Source organism: Columba livia, chromosome 1 (assembly GCF_036013475.1).
Source record: "Columba livia isolate bColLiv1 breed racing homer chromosome 1, bColLiv1.pat.W.v2, whole genome shotgun sequence".
Taxonomy (NCBI): domain Eukaryota; kingdom Metazoa; phylum Chordata; class Aves; order Columbiformes; family Columbidae; genus Columba; species Columba livia.
This window is the reverse complement of record NC_088602.1, coordinates 138921803-138936131: the sequence shown is the minus strand read 5'-3', so window position 1 is coordinate 138936131 and position 14329 is coordinate 138921803. Positions and strand designations below refer to the sequence as shown.

Below are 14329 nucleotides of genomic sequence, written 5' to 3'. Positions count from 1 at the left end.
CCATGTAAACATAAACCCTACAGTTCCTGGAGCAAATATATTTGACAATTAAGTCTTTACAGCCTTACAGTGTAAAATGGGTTTAAAGGTAAGAAGGAAGGTATTTCCTTAAAAGTCATTTTTTTACTACTAGGCTTGTACTTCATGCCCAGGAGTAAGATTGTCACCGAACTAAGCATGTCTGTAACTTTATATGCATATATACAAATATACATGCACACTGTATTTTAAACAAGCACAGCTGACAAAAAACCAATTACTTTAATAGTACAGCAGCAGACCTAGACAGGGGGTGACGTTTCCTGAAAGGTGACACGAGATGCAATTGCACTGAAGCCAATGGGACTGGTCAGCGAAAAGTTAAACATGGGCAGAAGCCTTTGCAGGATTAAGCACCTTTGAATTCAACTCTTGTAAAAATGAGATGTTTAATACTTCAAAGTACAAAAAGAGGCTTGAACCAGAATTATTTTTTTCCACATATACGTAACCTGCCCAAATGGCATTAAATAATCTCAGAAGCTGTTCTTATTAAAGTGCAACAGCTTTATAAAAAGTGAGCATTTTGCAGACACTGGCATTCACCATGTGGCAATTTCACAGTGCCTCTAGAAATCTGAAATACAAGTCTTCTAAGAGATACTGAAAACAGAGCATAATCAATGTATTCCTATTACAGATGACAGAATAGCCACTCTGTAGAAATTTAAAAGTACAGTTGTTAAGAAAAGCAGAGAACTGTGAGCTATGGAGAAAACTTAGCTTGAGGAAAAAAGAGGCAAAACACTGGAAAAATAATAGAAGTTTGTGAGAAGGAAAAAAGTTAAAGGGGAAACAAAAAAATGACTCGAAATTAAGTCAGGGTTAAGGAACATGAGATGTAAGCAAGCACTGGAGTGAGGCAAGCATGTGTAATGGATTTCGAGACCAACGGAACAGAAAGTTGAAAAGAACATTCTTTACGTCTAAAAGCCTTTTATTATTAATTAAAGCTACAGTATTATCTAGACCTATAGCAGAATCATTAGTTCCAGGCATAAAGAGATATCAAAGGAAAAAAAAAAGACTGAAAACCCCGAGTGAAACCGCAAGTTCCCGAGCGAGCAGGGGAAGCCCAGCCTTGCCCCTGCCCGCCGCCTGTCCCTTCCAAGGAAAGAACCGCAGCTGCAAACAACCCCCGCTCGGTGCGGGCAGGGCCGGGGCGCTTCGGCCGCGGGGGCTCGGCCGGCCGGGGGGCAGAGCGGCGGCGGGGGCCGGGGGGGGACCGGGGTCCGGTTGTAGCCCGGCGGGTGACGATGCCGCTTCTCTCTCCGCTTCTCTCCCCCGGCAGAAGCTGGCGGTGCGGAGCTGCCCCGCGGCCGTGCTGGTGGGCAGCGGCGCCAGCGGCAGCGCCAAACCCGGCGGCGTCCCGGCGCTCCTCAAGGCACCCGGCGGCGGCGGGAGCCCCAGCGGCAGCCCCGGGCAGGGCCTGGCCATCTCCGTCCTGCCGGCCAAGGCTCCCATCGCGATGGTGACGGCGCACCTCAACGGCGGGCTGGGCTGCAGCGCCGCGGAGCCTCCGCAGAGCGCCCCCATCAACCTGCAGACCACGGCCAAGCTGGTCGGCGCCCGCCAGCCGCCCGAGCTCGGCTCCAACGCCCAGGTAACGCCGGGCGGGCGGGGGGCGGCGCGCTGCGGGCTCCGCCGCCGCGGGGGGCGGGAGGGGCGGGCGGGGGCGGGGCCGGCGCCCTGACGGGGCGCGGGGGGGCGGCTGCTGGGAGGGGGTTACAGGGGTGGGGGACGAGGGGTCTCTGAAGTACCGGGGTGGTGGAGCCTTGCCTCTCCTTCCAGGTGCCCCGGGGCACGGAGACTCGCCCTGCTGCCCTGGAAGGGGGAGGGCTTCTTCCTCTGGTGCTATGCGGCCCCTCCGCCCCACAGCCAGTGTGGGTGTTTGCCCCTTTGCGGGTACGGGGACTCCCCAGCACTGCCCGGGGTAGAGTAGGTGCAAAGCAGGCAGGGGAGGAGGGAGCGGGGCTGAAGCACGGTGCTGAGAGTGTCCGGTGGATTTGGGGGACAGGCAGGTCCCCTCGCCTCTGCCAGCGTGGATGGGATGGGAGCCCTAGTCGAGAAGAGCTGCACTGAGGGATGGGGACTTGGCTACCTCTTGTTGCTTTCCCCCAGTTGCCCACCTTCGCTGGCAACTTTTCTGATTAAGAAGCAGTCCTTAGTAACAAAGTATATGTAAAGAATTGTTATTTGCCGTGTTGTGAGCTTAGATACTGGTCGCAGATCTGGCTGTGCCGTCATTTCAAGTATCTTTGGTGTGGTGCCAGTGTCTTCCCTCACTTAGGCAGAGTGAGTGAAAGCACAAACTGTATGGGAGCTGCCAGGCTGTTGCTTCCAGGACCAGGTGTATGTATATGTTTAATGCTTATATTCACTGTAATCTAAATATGAAATAAATGAATTGAATTATTGAAGGGAGAGTGGAAGAAGAAGGGGTGCTGTTTGCTGGACACATCGTTCTATGCAGTCCATTAACAGCCACAAAAGACAAGTTTTTACTCCAGTCCTGTTGTGTCTCAGGAGAGGGAAATGATGCTAATTAAGTTAAAATGTGAAGAAAGTGACAAATTCTTCCTAAAACTTTGGAGAAGAGGATGTAAACTCCTGTTGCTGGCAATTGGAAATGTGCATTTCTTCTGTACTTTCTGCACGCAGAGGCTGTGGTAGCCTGGTTTTGTGTACTTTAAATCCCCTTCACAAGCTCAGGCTATAAACCTCTAATAATCAGGAAAGAATACAATATGGATAAGGGCAACAGGCAAACTTTGTCTGAAGGTGTTTGTAAATGAAGGTTATGTTGGAATGCGTGAGGCATTTTTATACTCAGGAAGCCACGTCCTAAACACTGGACAGGGAATGACCATCACCTACTGCATCCACTAACAAATGAAAAGCACATCCAACCACTTTGGGAACCAAATAGTCCTGTCACTTTTTCTGGAGAAATGGCATTGTCTTTAGCTGTTGCACTAAAGTAGCTGTGTGCTGTGTGAGGAATTTGGTTTTGAATTACCATTCTGTATTCATGCTGGGTAATTTCCTTTATTGAAGGTGTTGTTTATGCTTTACTGAAAAGATACTTGAAGCTATCTCAGTAGATATTTCTTAGAATCCTGGAAAATAACTATATAAATGATAATCATATAAAAGATAAAAGTTTCAATATTTCAATGGCCTATCATTTTGTGAAGGACTATCTTTTACTGTCACTGTCAGGAGCTATAGGAAGAAAAGAATCAAAACAGTGAAGGAAGAAGCTTGAAATAACATCTAATGTATTTAGCTTGAATAGTGAAATAACGGTCTCAGGTGCTTGAGAACAGTGCCAGTTAGAACAGTTGGCTGCAAACTTGTAAATTCCGCAAGTGGTGTTAGAGGAAAAGACTTTCTAACCTGGGAAACTGTTGTGCTCTTGAATTGTCCACGGTGCTTCCCATTTATCTTTTCCAAAGGGCAAATGGGTCGCACTTCCACCTTCCACGTCCCCAGACGTGCTGCGGTCAGCGGTGTGTTGCAACCTGCTGAAGCAAAGCCTTTGATGCTTGTGCCCTGTTTCTGTTCTGTGTTCTCTCAAACATGAAACAGCGTTTGCCCTGGCATTGCAACCTTTCTCTCAGAAAACACATTTGTTTTAAGCAGAAGCTTACTATTATTGGAATGGGAATATTGTCCAGCATTTGGGGTTTGCCTTGGTTTTGCTAGAGGAAGAGCTCCAGTGTTTTCTTTTAGAAAACGGTAGTTTTGTGATTTAGTGTCTTTGATTATGATAGTAACTTATGGAAGAAGAAGCTGAGCAATGGCAGGTTCCTGAAGCGGATGACTATAGTGGGCTTATATTTTGAGAATGGTAAGCAGGCATGGATAAACACAGTTAGAAATATTGAATATAAAAAATGCAAGCTGACCTTTGGTCCTAAACTGTCAGAAAGCTTAGTGCTGGATTGCATGTTAATTATCACTCCTCTACCCAAATTAAATATTATTTGCAAGGTTTCTTTTTCTGTCCCGATATATATAAATAAAATGACTCTTCTTGCTTCGTGTTTGGTATTCTTGATTGTTCCTGGAGTGGTGATTACAAATCAGTAGCAGTAAGCCCTGAGCTACTAGCACTGTAGCGTCAGAGGGAAATTTCATTGTTGATATATATTAATAAGCATTTACTTTCCCCCTTTTTTTTTTTTTAGTTTGTTTTTGTTTTTGTGGCTTTGTTATTGCTCAGAAAAATATTTTTTTCTGCTGAAATGTATGAAGTTTGTGAGATGGGGGTTAATGGCAACCTTCTGCAAACTGGGTTAAGGTGGCAAGCTGATAGTAGTAAATGAGATTACTGGTGTAGTGTAGCCTATTCCTCTGCATCTGCAAAGTGAGAGAAAGGGCAAGGGCATGAAATATAATGTTATGAGTTTCTGAACAGTGGTTTCTGCTTGAAAGCATTTAAGGAGATCAGGATGTGTAAACGGTCATCTCAAGTAGTATCTCGCAGGAAGAATGAAATGCTAAATGAAACTCAGCAGAAAAAATAGGGCATCAAACACTACCATCTAAATACAGAACTTTCAAATATAAATAGGATTAAATGTAAGTTTGTTACACAATTTTCATTTGGGCAGCTGCGTGTCAGCAGTTTCATTTTAGGCTGTTGTCTACCCAGCAGATTTTTAAAGTTATTTTGAAATGTTGTTGACTGTAATGGAAGCCATATCTGCATTGAAAAAAAGGTATCTTAATAAATACACGCATAACACATACTGAAGGATTATTTAGGTATTTATCACATCTTTTATTAGAAGCAGGAAATGTTGTGATATTAACAATGACTGAAATCTGTAAGCATTGGAAATCATGAGCTCCACAAACTAGCACTAGGTCTATGCTATTCCTTGGCAGCCTTTCAGTGTCAATCCAGTTTGTGAAGACATGACTGATGGAGCTACACTGATGGAAGCGTACATGCAGGGATGTCATGAGTACAGCTCTTTCTCCCGCTTAGAGAAATGAAGCTTGGAGCTTCATTTGGATGATCTGGAGCAAGTTATGTTGGCAAAAGCTGAATTTTGCTGGCATAAGCTGAATTTTGCTGGCATATGCTGTATACACGCTAGGAGTGCTTTGCCTTCAGAGAATAACTATTGCTGTTCCATATAAAGAATGCCCTAGAGCTACTGGATAGTTGTAGGATATCACCATGCCTGTACCTACAAAGTACTGATGGTATAAAGATTTTAATATAAACCTCTCAAATTATATTTTTATTGTAATTGTATTCCTGTGCTATTGGTTATTTCCTATCCTAGCCACCATTTCCTGACTGAAAGCAGGATCTGAGGTTGCTTTGCTGAAGGACAAAGTCCCATCTGCTGTGCTGGAACAATGTACTGGGTAAAGAAAATGCCCCTCTGCTACCTCCTCATTAGCTTCTAAATAGCAAAACCGAGGGCCAGCAGGCATCCCAGAGTCTAGTTTGGTGAAAGCAGAAAGTCTTTTGGCCATTCAAAAGACAGTTGGATCATCCAGCTATTGGGAGAACAAGCGAAGAGGGGGGAATGCAGCTGTCAGACCACTTGGCTGCTTTTCAGGCACTGTAGCGAAAGAAGAAAGCACTGGAAGGGCACCTCTGCACTGGACCACGGAGCACCATGATACGGCGACAAAGTGGCTTCACGTAAATGTGGCACAGAGTGGCTGTGCAGAGGCAGTGGATGTCCTGGAAGCAGTACACTGGGGATGGCTCGAGGTAACCTTTGCCTTTCAGGCAGCCCCACTTCTCTAGTTCCAGAGAGATGTTGTTTGCAGCTAGCCTGGCTATCTCTGCACAGCCCAGTGGTGCTGGCTTTAAACTTACCCATAGCCTTGAAATGAGGGTGCTGCCAGAACTGGCTCTTGCTTTGTCACTATAAACAGCATTCTCTGTGTATATCTGTCATGTACTCTATGTGCACTGATCACCTACCATAAGTCCCGGAGGCTTCTAAAGTGCAAAGTTGTTGTTAGGTGCAGGAACATTTGGATACTGCTGTTATGAAAGAGCTGTCTCTTCTTTGTGATCCTGGTGTGATGCTCTCTCCCCTGTTACTCCATGCAGCTCTTAGAAAACATGTTAAGAAGGCACTGACTCACTGTCCATCAGGACTTTACAAGCAATAGCATAAAATCTGCCTTCTGCTTCTCTCCGTGCTTTCCTTCCCACACGTGGATTCCCTGGATCAGCTGGAGAAAAGTTTGGCAAACTACACCATGCATGTGTGCTGTTGAGTCTTGGGGCTTGTCTATACAGGGAGGTTATTTCAAACTAAAATACAGTATGAGGATTTACAGTGCTATAAATTCTTGGCAAGATAGTAAACTGTTCTCCACAAATGCTTCATTAACTCCACAGCTTAAAGAACTACTTATATCCGTGTTTAGATTGAGCAGGCTACATTGGCATCCATTTTTTTTTCAGGAAAAAGTGGCTTTTATATGTGTAGGAGGATGGTCATATATACTTCTTTGATACCTGTGTATTCAATTTACTAGAAAAAGCTGCATTCCAGAAGTTTAAGAACATACCTCTGCCTGTGGTGGCCATTTTTCAGAATAATTTATTTGTAGAATGATTTATTGCCTTTCTCTTCAGCATCCCACTTATAGTGCTCCACTCTGGTGTCTGTAAAAGTGCTTCCTCTGTAATAGGAAATCCACCTGCAAGTATGACTAAGTCTTTTTGGCTTTTATTTATTATTTGTATTGCAGTAGTACTTAGAGGTTTTATTTATAGATATATTTATCCGTATTGGTTATGTGGCTATATTTACCTTTTTTTTTTCTATAATTCATGTTACCACAGTGTCTAAGAACACAGCAATAGTTAATTTATCCTCACAATATGGAGTTCTTATGACTAAGGTGCTATTATTCCACATTTAGCTGTTGGAAAACTGAGAAACAAATAATCCATTTATGCTTCACAGCAACCTCCCAAGGGTTGCCTTGGGCAGGATCCCTGTATTGACAGCCACACTACTGGCCTTTTTGGTCGCTTTGAGAATGCATCAGACATGTCCATGCTGCACGTGGCATCCTTGGGAACAAGAACTGTCCCGCAAGTTCTTAGAGGATGTCACCGCCCCTTTTAGCCCTTGCCATAGCTCTTTACCCATCTCTCTCATACATCTTGATCTGCTGCTCAATCATCATCATCCGCATTGATCTCAATGTGCCAACATGCAGGCAGAAATGATGGCTACTCAGGACAAGGAAGGACAAAAGAAAGATCCACACGCTACACATAGACCTAGTTGAGGGGAAAAGTAAAGACACTGTATTATGGATTAGGAGCACTATGGTCATTTGGCAACCTGCAGGAGGACCAGCAGTCTTGTATGCACCAGAAGTGTGTCAGGCTCTCTCTAATGTACCAAAAAAAATGTTGCACTTCTGGAGTCTGTGGCTTCTGGTCTTATTGTTACACTAGTTATGTCTTTCTCCAGGTATGGCTTGATCAGCAATGGCTCACAAACTTAAAGATGTTGAAGGGTTTTGTTGAGGCGTTACTTGAGTTTCATTTATCTGGCACTGTGCTGGTTTCTGGCTATCTCTCCTGGAGGAACAGAGCAATGATTGTTCTGTGTGGTTGACAGTTCCTACTGACTTTCTTCAAATAGTGCCTTTTTTTTTTACAATCTCCTCCAATGTGAAGAAGGGGTTTTGTCTCCTGGTGGGGCCAAACTAGCACTCTGAGCCATCTGCTTTCGCCAGTTTATGAGGGCAACTTGGTGTGGTAACAGTGTTCTATTAGAAATAACAGTACAGGAGACAACTACACAAAAATCCTGTAGCAGGAAGATTTTGAACAGACAAACCCCAGGCTGAGATGGTTATGGTACTGCCCATTTCATCATGCCCATGGGTTCAGAAAGCAGTTGTTGTAGAGAGAGGAATTCTGAGGTATGGCCCTACTAGACAGTGTCAGAGGAACATCCAGATTGCTCTTAAGAACCAAAGTCCTTCTCTGGGATCCCACTTGAACTGCTGTGCAGGACAGTAGCATGAATACGGAATTTTGCACCGAGAGCTTTGCAGCGATTGTGACTGGCAGAGGTAGTGACTGAGATTCTCTGAAGTATTCCCTGTCCTAAATCCCATTGGAAATTCTACTTGTGGTACCTGGGCCCAAGTGTCTTGCCTGGGGACACACAGACACCCTTACAGAGCACAGAGTTGAAACAGAGTCTTATTGGCGTATCAACTACTCGATTAGCCTTCCTGTTTGGTCTCCACGGCAGACACTGAAGGCATACCTGTTGGAGGGAGTGTCTGCTAAAGGGCATATGATACAAGCAACCAAGACAAAATTTGTGGGGGAATCAGTGCAGAGAGATGAAGTGACTTCTGGGGGTCACACAGCAGGAGAGAGCCCAGATTCATCCATCACTATCCTATATTTCGTCTAGCAGACCACATCTCTCAGGCTTTCAGAAGGATGTCAGCCACACTGTGAGTATGGGTAGGACAAAGACATTGGATTATTTTAGTTTTGGACCTCGAAGGTTTCAGTATCACATGTTCAGTCTCCTGGATCATCCTTTGATAGCTTTAAGGCTAAGTTGTCTTCAGGAGATATTTGTAAATGTAGAAGATGAGAGGTGGCTCAGCCAAATTAAATTAAGAATAATAACAAAGAAAAAGATGGGGAGAGGGGCAACCCCAAGGATTCACAGACCCACACACCATCCAGTGTTCCATTCTGTCATTTGGGCTGTACTAACTTTTAACTATACCACTAGAATGTTGTCAAGAGTACAGTAAATTTAGGAAATGAATTATAGGCTATGTGTGACAGATTCTGCTTGTATTTACACCATCTTAGTTGCAGGTTTCTTAAGGGAGGTACACGAATTTATTCCACATTTAAATATGGTTAGTAAGAGCAGGATTTGGCCTTACTACTCTCATATATACTGCATAAAAGCACTTTAAAATTTGTATTTCTTGCTAAATAGCATACAGTTACATCCTTTCAGGTTAATTAAACCGTTTTGCAATGCCGGTTGCTGTTGATGGGATATTTAAATGTCAGATTCAGAATAAGCACTTATGCTTCTTGATTATAAATGGCTTCCTTTTAAGTATCCTAGACATGCGTATATGGTCAATGCATCTGAAGTGTGTGAATTTCTGCTTTTCTCAATCTGCGTTTTCATTTGGTCTACAATAGGGTCAAACACGCACTGGTATCAAAGCCTAAATAAAGACTCTCAGCAACTGAATAAAACCTGATTAGGCCCAACATGGTATTCCTTACATAACCAGAAATTTCCAGTGAAGGGTGTGCAGTATTCAGCAGGAAAGTATAAGAAAAGTGGACTCACACTGACTGTCTGATGCCTTTTTGTTAGAATCTAGGAGCAACCTTTCTAAATTTGTTCCTGTGGGAACTTGGAAGCAAACACCACTCTGCCAGAACCTAAATGACCAGGAAACAATAGCAAGACCCAATTTTGCAGACTGTACTACGTATGATTCCATCCTCTGCGACCTCTGTGTCACTAAAGGTCCACTCTGCAGGTTTATGTGAAGTGGGATGTAGGTATGGATGTGCTACTTCAGTGTTTATGGAATGGATTTTCCTCCTACAAGTGTCTGGAAAGAGCCTCTAATGAGGAATGTGAGTGGAGGGTGACTACAGCTACTTTCGTTTTGTCAATGATTCCTGATAATACAGAAGAACGATGGAGCGCTCAGCCTATTTGTATATCTAGGTCCTTATAGGCAGAAGTAATTAACTGGCCTGTTTATAGGGAACCAAACAAAAGAGACCAGGTTAAGGAGGAAAATGCATTAGCTTGAAAATCATGCCTTTTCTTGAGAGCTATTCTAACTTCTTAATAAGGAGAGTCTTAAAATGTAGGACTATATAGGCAGTCCCGTTATGGAAGTTCCTGTGATATTTTCATACATGCTTATCTATCATCCATGTAAACAAAGTTCTGAGTCCCTTGTACTAATGCTGAGAGTTTATAGCACATTATTGTTTTGACGCTAATCAGAGTAACTCCCATGGAGAGCTTTGATGCACTTCAGAAAACCAAAGAATGCTCTGAAAATGGTAATACACTGTAGCTATTTCATTGTAATTGGAGGCTGTCTGTGCCTCACGGAAATTACCAGTCAAGCATTCTTGAAAATGTCAGAATTTTCAAGTTAGTTCCATTTAAAATGGGGGAGCAAGAATGTGAGGGGATGGATAGAAAATGTGAGGGCTGTGTGATTCAAACTTGAAGTGCAGTTTGTAATAATGAAAGATGATCAACTTTGGGGGTGGAGAAATCATCTCCTAGGTTTTCTAAATTACAGGATGCATAAAAACATCCACTTATTCTACATGTACTGTTACTTTAATAAAAGGCACCACTTCAGGAAATTAAAGGCTTTGGAATATCGCCAAACGTTTTAGTTCTATTTATTGTCAAAAGGTGGGTTTTTTTTCATTATCCATGGAGCTTGTGGGGTAGTTGAATAATTTGCAGGAATCTGAGTGTTTGATACCAGACTGCAAACTCTATTTATCTTCTTTCAATGCTCATGTTGCAAATATAAGCATGATAAGATTTCCTGTTCATGTTATAATTGTGTCAGGATTTGGCAATTGGTCTGCTACTAATCTCATAATGTGCATTTGTGTCTATATTTAAATTAATTGGAAAACTATATCTGAAAATACTGTTCTTAAATTATTTTATGTATAAATGGGGAGGAGGGAAAGGGAGGCTAGATGGTGTAAATACAGAGTGCTGATGAACGCTCAAGTAGTAAATAGAAATATCTTAGAAGCCATTTCTGACAGTAATAAAGACAGCAATTTGATTTCATCTGTGGATAATAAACTGGTTTCACATTGCAATAAAAGCGGTGCTTATGCTATATTAATATTTATTAGCACTTATTGATGTTAGGGTTTAGTTGTTGTCTTTTCTTCACATCACAGCCATTTTATAAAAATTCAAGTTAAATTGCTACACAATAAGCAATTAAAAATGTTTGTGCCTGTGAAAGAAAAAAATATTTGTCTGTGGAGATATTCCTATAAGGAAGGGCAGACCCTTACTGCCTAAGAATCTAGAGAGCTGTGCTCAAAATTATGGAGTTACGTGAGTTTCCATTAGTTAAAGATTTGGCACTCTGAATGCATATTTCAACACGTAAGCACTGTTCTGCTGTTTATATCAGAGCTGTTTGTATGAATTTCCTGTTGTTTAACAATATATTTTTGTATTCCTTGCTTTGACTGTGTGCAGTGCCTCATAAAAGTAAGAGATTATGTATTATATTCGGTGGCTTTTTTTTGTGACGTGTGAAGGTTTGCCAACTTGCAGGATAATGTGAGTCAGAAAGTGATCTGATCCAAATTTAACCAAAGTTGTTCATCTCTAAATTTAGAGAATAGCTGAATGGCAAGGCAGTTATATTTGAATTTCCATCAGTGACAAGGACAGAGTGTTGGCGGATGCCTGTTAACAGCTATATTGTGTGGTTTTGGTACTCATATGTGTGTGTATGGGTGGGAAAAGACTGGTTACTAACTTTTATTTATCATGAGCCTGTTTCTTCTTTGACTGCTTTTAAATCACTCTTGGGGTTGGTGTTGCTTCAGTGCACATAATTCTTGTGCAGAAGGTCCACTGTGGACCTGAGTCACATTTTTGCCCTCTAAGCAGAAAGACTTGCAGTTGGACTTGGATTTTTATTATTATGAAAACTGAAACATAGACCTTTTTAAAATAAGCCAGGTACCAGGCAAGGTAAGACAAACCAAAATTCTTTTTATTGAACTTACAGTCAGGCTTCAATATCAATGATTTTCGAGAACAGATTCAACTTCTGTCCTTCACTTGAACGTAAACCTGAGTTTAACATGTATATTATCTTCAGTAGGATTATTCATATGCTTGTAACTGAGTTTGTTTGTATTTACCTGCTTTTCTGTGCTAGAGTCTTAATCTTTTTGATTATTCTAATTCTTTGGCAAAATATTTTCCTTGGAGGTTTGGCCAGTGAAAGCAAGAACATGTCCCCACTGCTTTTATACAAGACATTTAGTTAATGGGTACAACTGTTTGTTTTGTTTTGGTTTGGTTTTCCTCAGTAAGATCCTTGTTACAGACCTCTGTTTAGCCTTTTGTCCTGTTTGATTTTATTAAGAACCCAGTTCAGTGACTGTGTCATCAAATTTGCACGTATAGTGATGGATTGTGATATTACAAACAATTTGATTGTTGCATCCCTCACTGAATCAAACAATGAGACTGCCTGGATTGGAGATAAGTTCATTTTCACATACAAGATCACTGAACTAGCAGTGATTGAATAGGTAATACCAGAAAGTGTAGGACAGCTTTGATAAGATTTAAGTAGCATTGTGTTTCCTGTAGTTTGCTGAAGTGGTAATGGTGATTTAAAGGTCTCACCTTAAATGTTTCCCATCCTTATGAGTGTAAAATAAAACCACAAGTCAGCCTTGTTCAACTTAATGTGATATGCACTTCTCTTTAAAGAATCAGTACACTGAAGTGTTTTTAAAGGACAGCTATTTTAGCATAGTAGTAATGAGAATATTGTAGAAATTTGGCAGGGATACTACAGGGTATGATTTTAGAAGACTGTGTGGTAATTGATTAACATGTTCTCTAATAAAATCCCACCACCTTTTTTGCTGACTTGACATGTTTTCTTCAAAGCGAAACATTACTATATTCATTTCCCTTGCACTTGTCATTTCAAAATATAAGCAAATAATCTATATTCTGTTGACTTGTATAGCTTTTTAGTGTTTCTTGTTATACAGGAAATTAGACACTGCATTTGTTAGTATTGCTGGAAAAGAAAAGCTCAGCCTCCCTAATAAATATGGGAAGATAAAAAGCTCAGGTTTCTTCTGTATCTGTGTTCTTAATTTGAGTTTTAAAGCCCGAGTAGGTGGCTCTGAGCCACCACTGTGATGGCTCAAAGTGTTTACACTTTGTTTTCAAGTCTTGAGGAATATGAGATCAAACTCTGGTTCCTCTAGCATGAGTCCAAAAATCGCTTCTAAATTTAGAAGTAAATTCTAAATGTATTTAATTTATTATTAAATTTATTCAGGGAACCAGAATCGACCTATGTCTTGATATGCATGATGTCCTTTAGTAAATTTAAGTTTATAACTCTTCTTAATAGCAAAGTATTTACTCAGCAAATTATATGACCATTTTCAAATACGTGTATTTGGAGTATCACCACTGAAGTCAAATATAGCGATGCTAGACTGTTACCAGCAGTTACTGTACAAGTTTACATCCCTAGCATGTCTCTAACCATTTTCCTAACAATACAATAGGCTTAGTATGTCATTAATTATTATTCTGTTTTCTTTGAAAGGGAACCTTTCATTTAAAACAAACAAACAAAAACAAACAGAGATCTTTGTGACCTGTTCATCCCAATTTTCTTGATTTTCAATTTACAGTGTCAGGGTAGAGACTCTACAGAACTTTCATGTGTGCAGGTAGAACGTAACTGAAGACATGAGGAGCACCCCTTACCAACATTTTTCTTTAAAAATCAATAGAAAATTCAAGTAGTAAAGTTCTCTTTGCATTATCTTGGCAATTATTTTGGATTTAAGATACTATTGTCCAATTAAAACCAAACCAAAACAGAACACAGTTTTTCCCCTTTTAGCTTTGGGCATGACTGGGTTGAAGTCCTCAACTCTGCAATGATCTCCTGACAGATACCCACGCAGACCTTCACTGAACTAAGACTCATAAAAGTTCATGGTTCTGCCTTTATGAAGACATTATTGTTGTACTGTCTAATTTGCAAAGTTGCAAGTTGAAAACGTAGGATTTGTTTTCTCACTGTGCCTTTTATTTATTGCAAAAGAGATTCAGACTAGATCTTTGGAAGTATTTTAGTGTTGAAGTGCACCTAGCTGTCCAGAGTTCAAAACTTTGATCATCAAATTCTGCTGGGTAGCTACCAAGTCTGGACCCAGGTGAAATCCATAAATGCCTCTGTTTCTACTGGTCATATTACCTGTGTCCCAAAATGTTTGCACTGGGGCTCTGTAAGAACTGCTATTGTATTAACAGGGTTGAACAACAAGGTGGCCAAAGTATTGATTGGAATTGTCAGTTGTCTTTTCTTCCAAGCATTCTCTAACCAGTGGGCCATGAGACCACGTTCTTTCTTCTCTCACTGATGGATTTAGGAGAACTTTAAAGAAGAGTCTTTCTATGAAGTATGCTCTGATAAATGGCTT

General features: G+C 41.4%; 1 protein-coding gene across 6 annotated transcripts in view; it reads left to right on the top strand.

Moving 5' to 3' along the window:
* The window catches only part of PHF21B (PHD finger protein 21B), a 165762-nt gene that overhangs the window by 97836 nt on the left and 53597 nt on the right, over positions 1-14329 (top strand). For 4 of the 6 annotated variants that reach the window (XR_010466695.1, XM_065032968.1, XM_065032958.1 and 1 more), the window contains one exon: positions 1331-1642. The exons of the other annotated variants lie outside the window; for them this stretch is intronic. Coding sequence is in view for 3 of the 4 variants with exons in the window: in XM_065032968.1 (XP_064889040.1) it covers positions 1331-1642 (312 nt within the window). In the remaining variant the exon portion in view is untranslated. The remainder of the gene's footprint in view (positions 1-1330; positions 1643-14329) is intronic. 6 annotated transcript variants of the gene reach the window in all.